This window comes from Rhipicephalus sanguineus, chromosome 4 (genome assembly GCF_013339695.2).
Source record: "Rhipicephalus sanguineus isolate Rsan-2018 chromosome 4, BIME_Rsan_1.4, whole genome shotgun sequence".
Classification (NCBI taxonomy): Eukaryota; Metazoa; Arthropoda; class Arachnida; order Ixodida; family Ixodidae; genus Rhipicephalus; species Rhipicephalus sanguineus.
This window is the reverse complement of record NC_051179.1, coordinates 4,999,796-5,019,196: the sequence shown is the minus strand read 5'-3', so window position 1 is coordinate 5,019,196 and position 19,401 is coordinate 4,999,796. Positions and strand designations below refer to the sequence as shown.

At 45.1% G+C, this 19,401-nt stretch overlaps 2 protein-coding genes across 2 annotated transcripts in view; one reads left to right on the top strand and one right to left on the bottom strand.

Moving 5' to 3' along the window:
- Positions 1-4,159, top strand: part of LOC119389312 (DNA replication complex GINS protein PSF2) — a 26,239-nt gene extending 22,080 nt beyond the window's left edge. The window contains exon 2 of the mRNA XM_037656519.2: positions 3,980-4,159. Within this exon, the coding sequence (XP_037512447.1) occupies positions 3,980-4,027 (48 nt within the window). The 3' untranslated portion in view covers positions 4,028-4,159. The remainder of the gene's footprint in view (positions 1-3,979) is intronic.
- On the bottom strand, positions 4,022-19,401 carry LOC119389313 (thioredoxin domain-containing protein 17). The gene is made up of 4 exons (XM_037656520.2): positions 19,160-19,401; positions 5,581-5,659; positions 4,211-4,292; positions 4,022-4,106 (listed from the first exon to the last, which is right to left on the bottom strand). Exons 1-4 carry the CDS (start codon positions 19,317-19,319, stop codon positions 4,041-4,043), a joined length of 387 nt encoding a protein of 128 aa, XP_037512448.2. The 5' UTR covers positions 19,320-19,401; the 3' UTR covers positions 4,022-4,040.

Here is a 19,401-nt window from a genome sequence, read left to right as displayed (position 1 = left end):
AGCATTTCCCCCATGGTCGCGCAATATGGCTTATCTGACAGCGGTAATGTGCTTCATTGCCATGGGCGCTCCGGGCCTAAAACTCATCGAGCGCCCGTTCACAGCAGCGTTTTAACTGCGTGCCGGAACGATGAAAGTTTCTGAACGAGTGTTTCAGTGCGGCAGTGGCGACGGCCCAGCGTGAACAAATTTTTACATGCGACGCCAATGATTGAGGGTTTCGCAGAACAAAGTCGGGATGTTTTACAGTGCTTGCGGCATACGCAACCGAACTATGCAAGAAGTCCGTGCCTTTGCTTTGGGACCGAAGTTGTGAAGGGCTTGACAGTTTTCTCGTGTTTTTCTACCTGCAGAAATGACATATTCTCCTTTAAGATCAGTATGCACTCCCTTTTGAACCAGGATGTCGGTGAAAGCTTTAACGAAAGGCCTACTGTAATGATGTTAGCGTTAGTTTTAGCCACCCCACCCTAACTAAGTTGCACCATTGGCCTTTGTCGCATTTTAGATATTCGTCTTGTCGAATTATTCGAAACTTCGAATGGAATTATTCGATTAGGTACTATTAGATTTGAATTCAAAATTCGAATATTCGCACACCCCTACTTTGTACTTTATGTTAATGAGATAGTCTGTATTGATGAATCGGCCCATTACATTATATACGCTGATGATGCGAGCTTGTTTTTTTCAAGCAGATGTAGCAGCGATCTAGGTAGTCGAGCAAATAATGTACTGTATAAAATATACAGTACGTTATACTGTATAAACTCCCTAAAACTAAACATAAATAAAAACAAAAGCTCTTTTATTTCACCCCTGCCACACACAAACTCAGTTTTGCATCATTTCGTTAAATAACTCAGAAATTGAAGTTGTCACAAGTTTTAAATCATTAGGCGTGTATTTTTCACAAAACATGACATGGGATGATCACGTGAACCATATTATTACTAAACTATCTTGGATAATCGGCGTTATGCGCCACCATTGCTACTACTTTCTGGTTTCTGTCAACATGCTCATATATAACTCGTTGTTTTCTTCTTTATTGAATTATACCTTTTTTGTATGGTCCACGACAACTGTAAACATTAGCAAACTTACAGTCTTGCAAAATAAAGCTTTGCGTCTAGCCTGTAAAGTACCATATCGTTGCCACAGAGCAGAATTTAAAAACATTCAGGTTGCATCAATACATGATTACAAACTAAGTCGTCTATATAAGTTCGGTTTATTGAAAAATAATGATACGATTGCAAGAATAGCAAGGTTAGAGAAAAATTTCCCTGCTTATAATGTACCTCAACCTGAAGTGTGGTACATATCGAAATGTAGAACAAGTTACGGAAATCAAATGTTAAAGTTTCAACTGCCTACACTTCTAAACCACATAACTAAGGAACATAACATTGACATATCTAGCATATCACCAAAACAGCTGCGATTGGTGTTTGTATAATGCGATGTGGCAACTACCTTTTTTTATGCCTGCATTGTAATCTTTTATTTTGTTTTTGTTTTTTTTAAAGCACATTGTGAAACATACTTTTCTTTAATTTGGTTGTACTTAGCCGCCCGTCTTCTGTGCTACCCTGTGTACTAGGGGGTCAGGGCTACTCAAGCTGTTCTCACAGCTTTTAACTGCCCTCCTCATAACGTGTTCTTCTTGCGGAATAAAAATTTCCATTTCAATTTCAAGTGGAGGGGGGTGATCCCGAGAAAGCGTCGAGTCCTTAGTCAGCCGATTTTGTCTGCGAAAGACATCTCGAGCCCATACTGGTGGGCAAAAAACGGACAGCTAAACTACAAAGAAGAACACGTCGTGGTAAATTCACGTGCCGTGGCAGGAGAGGACGCTATGCCGACAAAGCTCCCCGACTGTCCGGCATACCTGTTATAAAGTCAGTCAAGCAAATTTTGGCGGAATCGCGTAGGCCGTATAGACGAGTTGCATAAATACCAGCAACTCTGGTCTGAGCCACCTTTGTGCATGAAAACAAATAAAAAAGAACATGCAAGAACACGGGGCACATGCGAGTGAAAAGAAGTATGAACGCGAGATAGATGTTGCACTTCGATGTAAACATTTTGTGTGATCTAGGTGGTATGCATGTCCGCCAAAACACACGGGACTGCCCATGCACAATGGCGGCCATTGGCTGCTTCATGTATATACATACAGTTGGCGCTGCAACGAATTCTTTTTTGCAACTTGTCTAAAGCGACAATATGTCGCGTCAATATTCATTGTTCTTCAGAAGCCTTAATCAGTGACGAGCGCAACAAGTGCGGCACGTAAAGTTATTTTGCTGTTTTACAATATGTTATTAAAGTTTTGACTTTTTGCGTATTTGATGTCTAGTGTACGCACGCTCAATGTATCTGCAGAACTCATGCCTGCGACCTCGTCCCCGTTCTGTAAACAGCTGTACCGAGAGTCAGTACCACTGAAAAAATCATGCAATTTAGTGCCTTTATAGGCTTTCTAATGAAGTCACATAAGTTGAATTCGAAAGCTTTTTATACCACTACCGTTGCTGTGGATTCACTATTTGTCAGGAATATAGATGTGTAACAGAAGTCATGGCTACGTGCATGCAACTTAACGACATCGCATTCCGCTTACAGTAACTGCATGAGTATGCCATATTCAATAAGTGTGACGCAAAACTAGGAAAAAAAAAAATAAGGTGATGACATTCAAACACTCTTTCGTAACTCACGCAGACACGAACCAATGCATCGTAAGCTTGCACAAAAATGAGTATCACAGCCTGCAAACATTCAAATATACGTAGCAATTACAGGATCGTATATATGTTTGGCTGCTTCTCATTTCGTAGTCACCGTTATTTACCATACCACAAACCGCAGACTGGAGCCGTTTCGGCTACCTGCGCTTTTGTGACGTCCATATATACGTGCCTACATTCGCTTCAACATCATCTACAACATGGGCAGTCAATTGCCAGAGCTTGAAAAAAAGGCAACTGCACAAAAATAAGCTTTGGAACCAGTTTTATCACTCGTAATGCTTCAGCTACGCATTCTTTATATGCAACAACTCGGCCATACGACAAGCCGGCAAGACCCTGACGCACAGCCTACAACGCATTGCACCATCTGTCGCAGAAAGTGTGCAACCACAGCGAATTGTCTGCCATGTTTGGAGGCCAGTTCATGCACCTATCTTATTCTTCCACCGTGACCATGACATTCCTTCTTTGAAATTTTCTTTACTTTGAGGCATATGACGTGTACGCAACTTGCCAACAGCCATTTCAGGTGCTGGACAGGTGAATGACTCAGCGGTCTCAGCAGCATTATGAACAAGGATAGTGTCTGTTCCGAAGACCATTGCATGTCTACCTCATGCCAATGTGTAGCCCATGGTCCAACATTGTAGCAGAGCCCCATTGCACGTTTCACCGGAGGAGTGTTTTACAAAGATGATTTTTTAAATCAATTTATTATTGGACATGTTAGAAAAAAACTGCCCATGCCTCCAGGAGGTTCGCCATTGCTTTGGCAGAGTGCCCTCATGTTGATGCAATGAGCCCCACTTCCTGTTCTGTGTGCATTGGATTAAAAACCAAAATCATGTCACTCAGTCTGAACTACAGACTGGCCGTGGTAGTTCCAAGAATTACCTGCTATGTAGCTAAGCCCTCTCTTGAAGCTTACGAGAACGGCTAACTGGGCTAGTTTGTGGGAACTCATGTTAAGGCAGGTAGCGCAAAGAGACACGGACACAAGCGAAGAATAAGTGCACAGGACAAGCGCTTGTCCTGTGCACTTATTCTTCGCTTGTGTCCGTGTCTCTTTGCGCTACCTGCCTTAACATGAGCCCTCTCTTGAAGTGTGTTTCCTGCAGAAGGAAGGGAGTTTGAATGCTTTCATAATTTGCAGCCATATGCTTCACTTGTTCGTTTGCAATTCCCCGAAGGAGGCAAAACACTACCATTATTTCTTGCAGGGGCCAAGTGACGGAGCTCCAACGTCATCGCAAAGCCAGACATTCTAGCTACATGTTTTATTCAGTCTTCAAAGAGCATCTCAACCATGTCCTTTTTCTGGCACTGCGTGTCATCCAGCCTCTGAGCCTGTAAAAAATGGAAATAATCAATACTGTCAATAAATCACTTGTAACAACTTAGCTCACTTACTTCAGCTATGACTTACAGTATGACATGAAACTCGTACTCACGGTTCCCCATCGCATCAGTGTTGGTACACACTTCAACTCAAGGGCTTTGTCAGTCCTGAATGGGTTCTTCATGTCTTTCCAGCTGCGTGCAAAAAGAGTTTACCATCCAAATGGCACTTGGATTTCTCTAATGATGATGGGGCTTAGTAAGGTATTCAATGTAGCGGAAAGATTTCAGCAGATGCACTTTCTGCAAATGTGTTGCACACTATCAGCCGCAAAGAGGAATAATGAACATGTGTTACAGATTGATCTGAGAGCAGTCCAGTCATCGGAAACACCAGGTCAGACATCCACTTACACAAAACACCATTGTCTACCACAACCAATCCTGGGAGCAAAAATACTGTTGAGGCCGACTGTCTCTGAGGAGCTGCTGTTGCCAAGGAACACAACAACCTCCTCAGCAAAACAGATCTTGTGGATAAAATGAATGTGTGCCTTTTCTTAATTAAATGCTGTTCGTTAGTGACTTGAGCGACATGCTCAGCTTGCAAGTTTCAATGCACTGCAACATTATTCACAATATTGCCATGCGCACTTCTTTTCATATTTTTACGTAACCGGTTCGTTACACGTATAACCACTGCCTTGCACAGACCACGCCCGAGTGTCTGGGAACCTTCCAGATTATTTTAGAATCTTCAGATAAGACTGCGCCACATGCGAATGATGGAGTTTATTCTGAAACTAACCCGGCCCCCTACAATAACGCTGGAATCTTCGATGCCGCAGCTATAAAAGGCCGATGTGCTTTACTGCTGATCAGATTACTCAACGGCCAACGACTGTTCTCGCCGCAATCAGTGTACAGCGCGAATTGCTTGTACCTTGACTTTTCATTTTCCAGACACAAGCTCGCCAAATAAAGAGTTCCTTATTTCCCAGTCTTGCAGCAGCCTTCACCGTCAAAACCACATGACAATATTATGTAGCACTTATTAATGTCCTTTCGGAGCATCAGCATCCCTGATACAAAGTAGTATTCTGGTATATGAATTCTTGCAGTATCTGTATTTTGGGATACTTTTTTTGCCTCTTTGCAAATGTATCTCCGAAATATCCCATTACGTCAAAGACATGTATTTCATTATCTGTATTTTAGGCTTCCAACACATGTATTTTGATATCTTTATTACGGAATACTTTTCTAGGTATCTGCCCACCTTTCGTCTAAACACTGGGGAAACTAATACAGTCATGACAAATAATGGAGCATCTAAAGCAAATATGCAGCTTTGATTGAAAGATTGAGCTGCATGGGGAGCCAAGGTTCACTTTGCCTGGAGCAGGTTTTGCAGTGACACCACAAAGAATTTGCCAGCATAACACACAACTTAATAGTTTCAACTTTATCTAACAAGACTTACACTGCTCTTTCAATGTAGCATGTGATCAGTGTCGTTTCTTTTGGAGCCTTTTCCAGAGCTGCTTCCAGAACGGGTTTTGCTGCAGAAGAGAGTGGATTTCAAGCTCTAAATTAAAAGAAATAAAGGAATGCAATAGTCAGCTTCGCACCAACATCACGACCACACAGAAACATGAAGGAACATACAGACAGGAAGGGCGCTCTCTTTATTTCGTAACGAATACAGGCTAATAAATCCACTTTTCGCCAACGCGAAAGGAGCACTTGTACTGTCTATGTGGTCCTTCATGTTTCTGTGTGGTTGTGGTTTTGTTGCGAAGTTGACTATTAGAATCGCATCAATCAGCATGACGTTAGGTCGTAGAAAAAAGGCAGATTGAATCCCAGAACAAACAGTCCCAGCCGATATCCTTGTTACCATTAAAAGAAAAAAAATTCAGGAGCCCTTCCTCTGTCGGGAAAATGATCGCTACTGCTTTTGTTTCCTTTCGCATTCCCTCCTAACGTAAGCATTCAGTTTTATTACAGGCTGTTTTTGCTGTTTTCAGTTTGAAACGGCGTGGAGTCTTTCAAATTCTTTCCAGCGTTCGTCCACCTCTAGAATGGCACGACGAAAGGACCATCATGCCGTCATGGAAATGCGGGTTAGGAATTCAATTTTCACCAAGTCGGAATTTTACTGAAGTGTGCAATTCCTGACATCGACCTTATGCGTTGTCCAGCAGATCGCTTTTAGTCCGCCAACACGAAATGTTTCAATGAATCGCCCATAGCAAGTGTACTGCTTCCCACTTCCTTTTTGCATCGTCGGTAGAACGCATTCATCTGCTTCAGTTGAGTTCACATTGCACAAGCATGGGTGCATGTCCTAATGGTCAAGGCACTCGCTTTCACAGGTCCGTCAATACGAGCTTCACTTGAAAAGTCAGCTTGGGCAGGTGATGTATTGTGCTTGATGGATATCTGATGGGGAATGAGAGCTACAGAAGTGAGGGTGACAGAGTTGGGTGGGGTGATGAAATTAAAAGGTCTGCAGGCAGAAAATTGAGTCAGCTACAACAAGACATATCAGTGGGAGATGCCTTCGTTTGACATCGGATATAAAATAGGCTGATGATGATGTGTGTGAAGCCAAGCTTTCTACTAGGACCTAAAATGGCAATCACTGAGCAAAGTTATGCTAAGGTGTTACTCAGGGCATGATCATAGTCAGCCATTACGATATCAGTTTAGTTTTTACCCATCGAAGAGGTTATAACAGCTCCCTGGGCCAATCTGAGCTGATGAGACGGAAGATATGACAACATGCAATAACTAGAGCTGTGCAAATAGCAAAATTTTGGGTGCGAATCGAATCGAATATTTTTCGATTATTTCTCGAATATTTCTCAAATATTTTTCGAATATTTCGAAGCGAAATTGCAGAAAAAAAAGTTAAAAGAGGATTCCTAAGCATATTCTTATGAGATAGCAACATGAAAGAGTTTCTTTTCGCTAGGTTGATGAAGCACTGGCAGGGTGGTGTTTCATAGTTGTCTTATTAAGAATGAGGCAATGTAGAGGCCGAATTCTATTTATGTACATGATTTGGTGCAACCAAAGTGTTGCCGACAACACTTTACACGTGACAGGCAAAGATGCCATTTCCTCAGCCTCTCCTCCTCTTTCAACTTCTGTGGAAGCCCAAGCGATGTAGCAGACAAGGGTGTGCTCCCTTCAAGTCCGGAGTTCCAAATCTGCCTCGTAGACGTCGATATATAAGAACATCTGAAATTTTAGATGCTAAAAAGCTTCGGCTTCCAATTTTTCGGACTTCCTGCCCGAATTTCAGGTTCAAAACAGCATAAATTGAGCCTCCACCTCTGCCACATCTTTCATCTCCATGTTGGAACCAGCGTTTTCTTGAGTTAGTACATTTGCGACTGTAGCGCAGCTTGAAAGGCAGCTTTTCCGCAATGAGGTGAAGCATACTGAAAATCTAGGGACCACTTCTAATCGGACGTTGATTGTCTCATGGCTAAGTTCGACCGTAACGGAGCTTGAAAGACAGCTTTGCCGCATTACTGGTATGTGATGAGGTGAAGCACATTGAAAATCTGAAGGGGTCACTTTCAATTGGACATTGACTTGTTTTTGGGAAGTTCGAATAGTAAAATTTTAGTGCGAATCGAATCGAATAGCAAACACTATTCGAAAAATATTCGAAATTTCGAATATTCGCACACCCCTAGCAATAACAACTAAAAACCCCAGGAAAAGTATTGCCACACTTTGAAGACTCCTTTCCTCCTAGTCCTTCAGGGCCAAGACCATGTCACTTATTGGTCTACTGATGTATGAGACCGCATGCAGGGTCTGTTTATTTAAACTCGGCCACAATTTCTACTTCTGAAGCGGTGGCAAACATCTGGGTGTCGTGGCCCTTTTGAGCGCATTGTGTTGGTTGTTTGTTGGCACCCCAAGATACATCTCATGACAAGGGTGACATCACGGCACCTTTCATCACAATGAGCAATTCGGATGCTGAAATAGATAGTCAGTGACAGTAAAAAGCTCATCATGATACTATCTGTTAAGCATGACATCTCAAGAAGATATAGATTCACCAAATAGGAAAGGCCAATATTTTTGATGCAACTGTGCATGGTAGTTTCCTGTGTGTTAATGGCATGTGTTAAGGATTGTGCAATTTTCTAAACACTATAACTTCATATATATCTCAGTTCATTGAGCACATGAGGATGTCATGTTTTAAAACAGCTACCACGCAGCCTGTATGCACTTTATGTTAACAATACATGGCAGTGTTTTATGTGCTTAACATTATGCATGCAAACTGGCTTGAATTCTTGGTAATGTTTAACATTATGTAAGCTGCGAAAAATTGTAGAACACCTGAGGACACATGTGCAAACTTGACTAAGAGGCTTTTACAATTCAGCAGAGCTATTTGAAACAGCAGTTATTTGGGAACACATGCCTGTATTCATCATTTGCTCGCGTTTTTAAGGGTTCATAGTTGGCAGGTGGTTCATGAACTTGTGATGCAGAGCAGCTGTGCTCTTGCACAACCAAATTACAGGGCACGTCCATCACCAAACAGTGTTACTAGTCCGAGATTATGAAAGAAAAGGAATTATCCGAGGGGCTCGTTTTCAGTATTACACACAACTAATGAAACCGAGGAAAGAATAGGGGACACAATTTGCCTGTAGTGTAATGATTCTCAATTGAATTGAAGCGGACGAAAAATCACCCTTTCCATCGGTGGGATGTGAAGCTTCATCACAGTTCCTAGGAACGTTTTTTTCGTCGCGTGGCCTTTAGCAGCTGGCTCGATCGTCCCTTTCGTATCTCGTAAATACCGCCATCAATGGCGGGGAAGAGAACCGAAATGCAGTGGTGTCTGTCTGGTGCCTTCGATGATTGCATTTGGGCAGGCATTCCTTCAACATGCGAGCCTAACTACAAAACAGGCCCGTGTAAATCTTTTTTCAAGTTTGATGGGCATTATTACGTCACAAGACAACGCTTTATGTCGGAGAAGGCTCTGAAATTCCTTCTGGCCATTTTTACGACTACGGTACCAGTGGCAATGAGACCAAATGCTGTAGCTAAGACGTTGTTCCTGAAATTGAGGGCCGAAAGAAAAGAATGACAAAATTGATGCTCTAGACGGTCAGGAAGCTAAAGAGAACACGAATATGTAAGACCTAAGAGAAAATCTAATACCTCAGACCTGGATGGAGTTGATCAATTTATTTACAAGATTCAGTGCGTTCGGGAATCGGGGACACCACGTTGATGTGACTTGGTTTGATTCGTATCCACAATTTTATATAAATTCAGCCATAGCTGAGGTGCTCGTCCTTATCAACACCGACTGAAGAGACAGAAAGGAGCTAAAATGGTTGGTATATGCGAAGAGGTCAGACAGAGCCGCTAGCATAGCACAACAGGCGCACGTGCACTTTATGTACGACAGCTGGAAAAAAATTTGCGCCAGATTTTTTTTTTTTTTTTTTTTTTTTTTGCAGTTTCTGAAGTACCTTTCTCATAATATTGGGGGTTTAACATCCCAAAATCACGATATGATTATGAGGGACGCCATAGTGGAGGGCTCCGGAAATTTCGACCGCCTAAACACTGCTGACTGGTAGTTGAGGCTCCCGAGAACACGCGAGCCAAACATTATAGCGCAGCACGCGGCCTGGGATTTACAATAAATTCTCAAAGTCGGCTAAAAAGCGCTTCCTTTTCTCTCGACAAAAATGATGCTTACAGCGTCACTGCCACTGGCCACTCCATTGGCTGATTTGAACATGGCGCGCTCGGTAGTTACCGCAGCCGCCGCGGGAGGCCGTCACTTGCCTGCGCACGGTTGGTGCTGCATCATGAACTTGAAAACGGGGTACCAGCGAACACACAGAAACACGCACACAAGAAGAAGGCTGAAAGTACGCCAGGCGTCCGAAGAAAAAAAGTGCTCAAGGTCGCGCACCTTCTTCCCCCGTGCCACCCCTCCCTGCTCAGCTTCCAGCGTTTTCGTGGGGACGAGTGGAGAGAGAAAGCAATTATAGCGTGCAACAAATTTTTGTAACTCATACTTGACGGATTCTAAAAATTTTTGCGGTGGTCGATTCGTGAGGAAATAAGCTCCTTTAATGAAGCCATTCCGTGGCTACTTGGAAACGTGTTGGAGGACCCCTTTAACATGCATCTAAATCCAAGTACACGAGCCGCAACAATTTCGCCTCCATCGAAAATGCAGCCGCCGCAGCCGGGATTTGATCCCTCGACCTTCGGGCCGGCAGTCGAGCGCCGTAGACACTAGACACGGAGCAAAAAATATTTAGGAGGTGAAACTCCCTGTAAGTGCTGCGGAAAGAAGCAACGCGCGTCACTCTCAGAGAACCGAAACGGCGGCAATTTCTCTGCTTCACCTACGGGGAAAGACACGGCCGAGCAGACAGACACAAAAGGACAAAGCGCTAACTTCCAACTGACCTTTATTGTCAAAATGCATCAAATATTATGTAGACTTGCGCAAGCATACAAAAAACAAAAAATAACCCTAACGTGACGCCAAGATTAGACACAACATCGCAACGTCACCGTATATGGATCTTTGCAAACCGTCTATGAATCTTTGGTCTGTGACGTTGCGATGTTGTGTCTAATCTTGGCGTTGCGTTAGGGTGATTTTTTGTATGCTTGCGCAAGTCTACATATTTGATGCATTTTTACAATAAAGTTGTAAGTTAGCACTCTGTTCTCTTGTGTCGGTCTGCTCGGCCGTGTCTTCTTTCCCGCGTACGACGCACCAACTCGCCCAATCTTCAACACTAGCCGCCAGCATGAATTGTGGCTCTCCGGCCGCGTGACGCTATCCCTAAATGATTCTTCCTCCGTCGTGGCGGAGCGAAGTGCCCCTCTCTAGCTTCGAGCTTTTTCGTGCGAGAAATTTGGCAAAAGGACTACAGCTTGGTGCGCTCATGAGACAATTAACCACTTTTTCAAAGACACGGTCAATGGGACACATACGTCCCACGTTTTTATCGTGGTCGTACTTTGGTGAAAATTGCTTCATACTATTTCTAAGCATGTCATTTAGATATTCGGCAGGCATATTTCCTGTTATCTTATGAAAAATATAGATGAACCCAGAAAGGGTTAAGTATTTTCGTGGGTGTGTTTAACCTTACACACATGTAAAATTTCAAAATTTCTGGGGCGGGGGTAAGCCCATGGAGGAAGGAAAAATAAGGAGAGGCCCTGACGTCACATTTGTGAAGCCTCCACATCGCAAACACCCGCATCGCCTCCTAGCGAAGGAGCCTCGGAACATTTCGCGATTTCCGCTGTGTCGTTTGCAAGCGCATGCGCGATTCGAGCCTTTTTTATTTTTTTTTTTTCGCCGTGCAAGCGGCGCCGCGGCGCAGACGATTCACGCATGCTGCTCCTTGTATGTGTTCTTTAGGAAAGCTACGCAATGCCCAGCTGTTGCGTATGGTTGCGTATACCCGGTGCAAATCGCGTGCGCTGCGGAAAGTACCGGGTGTCACTTTTCATGTGTACGTACACGTTCGCTTCGTTGCTGATCACTAATGCATGGTATTTGCATGCGAAGCTCTCGGATGTGCGCTCTGTTGCTTCGTACTCATTGTGTCAACTCAGAACACACGTGAACTTTTGTTTTTGGCGTCTGACGCGCCGCACATAATATGCGCCGAAGGCATCGTACGTTTTTAGAGGCTGTGTCGTTCAACGAAAGGGCAATAAACTTATGTTGTTGTTATCGGACTACGTGATGTATGTATTGTGCGGTGTGCGCTCGCTGCATGCGTGCTTGTTGTTGTGTGCGTACCGGAATTACAAACTTTACGTGCACGATCGCGTATACAATACAGCGGTGTCCCCTTTTCGACGTGAAGTTACGTCAACTATAGGTTGGCGTTGCGCCGAATAGCTACTACGCTCACTTCATATACACGAACAAAGAACCGCTAAACCAGCAACAGATCGGAAATCGGGCTACGAGAAAGGGAAGGCCTAACGCCCAGCAGAACGCGTAAGTCACTGCTAGGTGAGTTCGAATACGATGATGCAGGGGCTGAACGTTTTTGATCACGGCACGTACCGGTATTCTGTACTGTTGCACAAAAACGCTCCACGAAGAATTTCAGCACGCAGCGCTCGGGCCTGCCACGCACGAACAGCGTGGTAAACGTCTGCTTGCAACATTTTACTGCGTGCGAACCGCACAATACGCGCTAAGTTTACGCCGGGACTACAAATCTGCGCAGAAGCTAACTACCGCGGAGAGCACGCCGCGGGGCGTCTGCTGTTTTGTTTGCCCCATAAATCTGACGCCACTTCCGCCGCACTTTTCGCAATGCATTGAAATACGATAGGGCCTCTCCTTAGTATTCCTTCCTCCATGGGTAAGCCCCCTAATGCCCCCACGATATAGGCTATACGCCAATATGTCTGCTAGCAGATCTGCCACGGTGACCGTCAAGTGGTTATGGTGCTCGACTGCTGAGCCAAAAGTTGCGGGATCGAATCCCGGCAGCGGCCGCCGCATTTTTGACGGAGGCGAAAACGCTTGGGGCCTGTGTACTTAGATTTAGGTGCAGGTATAAAGTACCTCAGGTGGTCGAAATTTCCGGAGGCCACTACGGAGTCCCTCATGATCATATGTCGTCGTTTTGGGACGTCAAACCCCAGCAAATGTCAATAATCATAAACGTGCGCAGGGTTGCCCTTCAGGGGGGGCGAAGGTTCGTCGCAGCGCCCCCCCCTCCCTATTATGTCAGTGTATGCGGCTGCCTTTGCGCCCCCCCTATCGCCCCCTTTGCCCCCCCCCCCCCCCCCTGCGCACGCCTATGTCAATAATGTCTGATAGCGTTATCTGCACATATTTCCTCAGTTTATAAAGTATTGTGACAAATTCTCGTTTCACTTTTTGAGCGCACAAAACTTGTGAACCGTTGCACGGTTCAAAACTTGTGAAACAATCTTGTTTCAATAATTCCCTAATGAAGTCATGTGACTACAAGGTGGAGGCCAGTTTCCTGGATCAGTCCAAGCGCTTAGAAGAGTCTGGGTACCCGTTAGGTATGCTCAGCTCCGTCGCAGAGGGTTTGAGCAACAAGCTAAAAAGCTCATCAAAGGGCATCAGCCGTGGTGTCAGAGCTAAGAAAGTTGCCGTTGTGCCATACGTGCATTGCATTTCGCACAATCTCAGAAGAATTGCGGGAAAGTCGGGGGTGGACGTAGCCTTTTTCGCCCAGGACCGTCTACAGAGGTTATGTCATCAGGTAAATTCAGAGAGTAACAAGGTAAACGCATGTCCTATTAATCACCGAACACTTTTTGTAACCTGTACTCGCAACGTTGTCTACGCCATTCCGCTTTCGTGTGAAAGGACGTACGTTGGTCAGACCGGCAGATGTATCAACTAGAGACTGAAAGAGCATCACTATAACGTCACAAAAGCAATCTCAGGTCATTTGGGCATTCATTGCCGAGATTGTGGCTGCATGCCCTTATTTGAAAATACCTCTATCTTGTATAAGGCGCATAGTAAAATGACTAGAGGAATTGTTGAGGCCTATGAAATTAATAGAATAGAAGAAATGTGCGTTAGCCAGCCTTCCCTCTCGCTTTCTCAAAAAAGAGTTGCGATATCTTGCTTTGTCGCGTTGATACTTTTGCTATGTCGTGATATTGCCCTGTACACGTGTTTCGGTTCAGCGATATACCCACTGATTGTCCGTTTGTTGTTTCCGCTCGCTCGGCATATATTCATAGGTTTGAGCGAAAATAAAATCAGTTGAAAGTAGCGCTGTGTCCTTGTCCGTTTTCTTTCTTCGTCCCTGTCTAGTCGCGCTTACCACTCTTCAAAGAAATGACCCACGCGAGTTTGAGCCTCGCTTCGGTGCTTTCCTCTCTCCTTCATGGTTTCCCGTGTTCGTCCGTATTTGGCCACTGTCCCCCTCCGCAGTGATGAAATTCGATCAATTTCGCCAACAAATCCGAAGCGCCCGAAAGCGATAGAACGACGCAATTGCGCTCTTTGGAGTTTCGGTTTCGCCGGCGAAATTGGTCACACATCGGCCGCTTTTTTTCGAAATGCCAAAGCGTCCATATGGTGGCTAGAGGGGGAAGTGTGACGGGCGAGAGCGGAGGGCTGTACGAATTCCCGATGAAAGATGGCGGTCACACCAGGTGGCGCTACCTGCGCAGTAGGTGCTTGCGGCGGCATTTGCCTGCTTTGCGTATGGCCGCTAGACGTTAGTTTCACTTGTTTGTAATAATCGCTTATACGCCGCGCCCGTGTTGTTAAAGGCGCTACGTGTTTGTTTCGCTAAGAAGCATGTGTTGCAAGTTCTTAGCGGTGTTAAGCAAGAGGAAAAAAAAAGAAAACCAAGAATGCTTTCAAACCAGACGGAACTGGCGTGCGGGAAAATATCAGTTTGCTTCGACATGTTTAATCTGCTACAGTGTGCAAAAACTGGGCTAGTTGGTTGATTTTCATGGTAAAAGCAGTGCAAAAAGACGACCACACGAGAAGAACGACACAGGACAGGCGCTGAACTGTTCAGCGCTGGTTCTGTGTCATTCTTATTATCATATTCCTTTTGCGCTGCTTTTACCATATTTATAGTCTGCTTCAGTTGAACTAAACCACTTGCTCGGCTGCATAGCTCAGCTGACTTTAAAGTGTTCTTTCCTCTTGGTCAAGTGTAAACTGTTTACAATCTTTTATAGCGAGTATACTGGCTGCAGTGCAGCGCGTTTTTTTTTTTTTCTCTCTTAGTCCGCACCCACCTCCCCCCTCCGTTTCCTCTGTATTGTAGGGGGTTCTCTCGAGCGCGAAATGTTCAAAGCATTTACAATTTCCGGCTCCTTTTCCTTGAGAAAATTGAAGTGGAGATTGGAATGCTGCAGCTGGAGGCTCTTTGATACTGAGCATTTTATTTTATTATTTTAGCGATTGTTCTATCTATGCAAGGACCAATGATTTCTGTTAACTTACGGCTTTAGATGCATACTAAACACATGCAAGGACATGTTTATTTATCACACATTTGTCATCCCATAATTATGTCAGGCATTTACATACTCCCCTATCACGTTAAGAGGTCAAATTACTTGACCCTCCTCAACTTCAAGTTTTTGGCGCTCCTTTTGGACACTCCTGTCTGCTTTTCTTTTTTTGGTAAATTACTTCGCGGTGCGTTCGGAAACACCGTAGGCACAACGTCTTCTGACAAACGCGGGGTATCTCAACAACCTCACCGTTTATAATGTGTTGGTATGTCCTTCCGATGAAACTCACGTCGAAGTGCCGCTCGCAAACAACGCTGTCCCTCGTCAGCTCTTTGTCAGTCCGCTTAATATTTCGAGCTCATTGCTCTCGCCTCGAGAGACCATTCGGGGCTTTAAAGACCGAAAGCTTCACCGAGCACGATCTATACCCGCCTTTACAGCCAGGGACGAAGCATGTACTTGCGCGATTTGACGGCATGGTTCGCAGAACACGTGGGTACAGTGGCGGATAAACAAACGACGACAGCGAAGGCAGGGCATCCGAACAAGTTGACGGCACAGCACATAGAGAACGAACGAGTCCACACGATCCAAAGCAAGCGCGGCGAGCGCGAGCACCTACTACTACACCAGCGCCCCTTGCGGCGGCCAGAACTTTCATTGCGTTCCGTGCATCGCTCTCCCACGGCGGGGATACAGCGCCCGTCACACTTCCCCCTCTAGCCACCATAGCGTCCATGTGCAGGTGGCATGGACGACTTGGATTCTCCCATTTGACCCGGTCGCTATGCCCTCTAATTAAAAATTGAATTTAACATCCATAAACACTGCCGTAATTATTATCTGTATACCCTCCAAAGATGTCCATCGACACCACGGAGGAAGAAAAGAATTATAGACACAGACAGTGCCTCCTCTATAACTTTCAGTGCCTGGTAGAACACCCTCCCGCGGCCGTCGGCGCTTGCGTTTCCCCCGCTCGCCGCGACTGCGTGGTGGCGCTGTGCAAACAGGGTCGGGCGCTGAGCTGGTAGTGCGGGCGCGGCCTAGAGCGCTTGTTTGCTTTGCTCTACCTTGACACGTGCGTTTGGGTTTAGCGAGTTGAATGCGGTGGAAGATTTTTTGATCCTTTGTCGTGACCACGTAGCTTGCATAAATTGCGATGTCGTACTGCTGCGTGCCGCTGTGCAAGTCGGACGAAAAAAAGAAAGTGCCTGGACTGTATCCATCTGACCAGCTCCTTTTTGTCCTTGATACTTTGCGAGCTTTTGCAGACGGTGCGCTCAAAGGCAACCCAACTTTGGCAAAGCCATTCAGTACCTTGACAAAGTACACAGTTCCAGCCCTCTGTGCATCAAGGCTCCTTAAATGCCAGAGTGATACCACAGGGTGCGACATGTGAACCTCATATGTATTTACTTCCTCAAGCCACTCCTCTCGAACTATGCGTTTAAAGGGACACTAAAGAGAAACAATGAATCGGTTTAGATCGATAAATTGTGCTCCGAGAACTAATGTCGTTAACTTCGCCATCACTATAGCTTTATTAATAGAGGAGAAAATCGAGTTCAAAGTTTTATTAGGGTGATTCCACGTAAGATCGAACAATCGATGGCTGGTCGACCTCTCAAATTTATTTCAAAATTTTATATATTATTGCCTGATGAGTGGAAAAAAGAGATCCACAATTTGTTTTGCCGCCAAAAATTTTTTCGAAGCACAGGAAATCAATAATGACGAAGAGGTGGAGTAGAGCGCTCATCCGCTCTACTGTTTTGGCCAACTTTCGTTATGAATTGCACAAAATATATTAAAGTTAGGTAGCTGAAATTTCTTTAACTAAATATATGCATGTTTTTGCTTCTGCTCAGGTATTTTTAGTTTTTATGTGTAGAGTAGATCTTTTTATAAAAAACCTCAAAATAGTCCCAGGAGACGTTATTTTCTTTACTTTGAAGGTCTTTATCTCGAAAAATCCTTGTAGCAGCTAGAGCGACAAAAATTGCGCATTACGTTCTTCGCATCCTTATCTACCACACTGCCGAATCTTATATTTATATAACTTTTCAGTAAAGAGACATGATCGGGCTAAGTGAAAGAAAACACCGGACAATGAAAACTTCTGACGACAATTAAAAAAAAAACATTTTTCATATTTCTTAAACTTTGTCCACTTATTGTCCTCCACATCAGCTTTCATAATCATTGAAAACATGTAGCATAATGTCGTTGCACTAATAGTTACGACCCCTTGGGCAAGGATTGGCAATTCCGACTTCTTGCCCAGCAAGTGTATAAAATGCAGGCAGGATTGAATTGCTTTTTTATTAAAAGGCCAGCAGGTACCGAAAAAGGTGTCGCCGGCACTGAAGACGTTAATTTTGAAATTATTTGGTCACTGCAGCAGCCACGAGCGCGGGGCTACCGAGCAGGCGCGCGCGCACCCTAGATGCTCGTTGTAAGAGACGGCGCAGTGAGAGCTCGTTTCCGCGTCCTCAGACCGATTGAGTTCGAAACAGCAACACCTCCCGGGTGACTTGAACGCACGTGCACTGGAGCTTCGCTATTCTATCCGCCCTCTGTTCGCATCGCAGCTAGGCGCTGATAACAAGGGAGAGATGGAAGCAAGATGAGAACTCTATAAGGGAGCTATGAGCGCTCGCTTCACGCACGCTGCTGCCAGAGAAACTGCGCTGCGCCAGTTGCGATCAGTGGAAAGCATTAACGTGGCGCTCCAGTGGCAAAGCAAAATATGGAATGTCAAAGGAAAGAAAAGCAAAACTATCGGTAACCGGACGCGCTTGCCTATTTTAGATGTCGGCAGCAGACGGCCTGAACTAGCCGCGCGTTCAGAGCGCTGTTCACACTTCATTCGGCGCGGATAGTTCTTGTGCTTTGCTCTTATTCTACTCCTCCTGTGCGTCTCATGGCGAGAAAGTATAGCTCGGAATGAGTGTATTGTGGAGACTACCTTTCGAAGAGTACTGACACGAAATTCGTCATCTGCTCGTGGTGCACATAAACAACGATGAGTGAATTGTCGTCCTGTGACCCTGGCAGTGATTTCTGCGATTCAGGCTGCGACGCAGAACTCGCATACTCGGGGGAACTGTCTTGACTCGTCGGGATAATGTCGTTGCAGTGGAGCTGGCTTGCAGATGCTCAGCGACGAAAACTTCAAAGTAAAATTAAAATATTTTATACGTGTTCTCCGACTCCAGTGTGTGGACAGCGTTGACACTGCAAACCAACGAAACAAAAAATGTCCCTTTTTCGATGTCTCAAAATCGTGTCAGTACTCCTTTAATTATTGCAAAGAAGCCAAAATTTCGTAGAGTTACCGACCTATAGGCATATACGCTTTGAAGAAACGTTTAACGCCCGAAAGGTCAGTGACTGCCAGTGAGACGGACTACTTGTGCTACGCGTGCTTTTGCTACCACTGCAATGAAAGATCTTCACGGAACGCACAGTTTAACGATGACATTCTTATGCCCCCTGAAAAGAAATCGACGTCATTAACGAGATCACTGCGACTACCGGTGTGCGTGAGTTCCAGTCACCCGAGAGGTGTTGCTGTTTCGAACTCAATCGGTCTCAAGAGCTCAAGAGCTTAGCGGTCGAGTAGGCCTTGCTTCTACCGATCATTGTCAGCATCTCAGATATCCTGAAGTCGAGAAAATCGGGAAACGAAACTAGCAGCCGCACCTGCGCAAGTGATGCGCGGGCAGCGAGCGAAAGACCGCGAAACCCTGTTTGGGTGGCGGCGCCTGGCGGTGACCGGTTGTACTCGCGCCGACGGTCGCGCCTTTTGTTCTCCTCCCCATCCACCAGGCACTGAAAGTTATAGAGGAGGCACTGACACAGAAAAAGTAATATCGAAGGTAGCCATCAAATTTCGCAGTTACCTTCGGATACATTACTTGGTACACCCGGTACATATGCATGTAATTCGCGATTTTCTGCGATCATCGGTACACACAGTTTGTGGGTAGAAAAGTAAAGGCGCGATCAAGTACTACCTGCAACGCAGTCGGGGCACCAGCTTTTGCCGCTTGCATCTTCTGATCCAGTGAAGAAACACAGCACCAAATCCTGGTTTCCTTTTGTGTCTTTGGATTTCAGAGACTTGGTTGCAGCTTGGAACTCTTCGAAAGACTTTGTGACAATTTTTTTCACCATGTCTTTATGCGTACAGATAGAGTCGCCAGCGAACAAGTGACGAGCCACTCGAGAACGGTACGCCCACAAACCACGGAAGTTC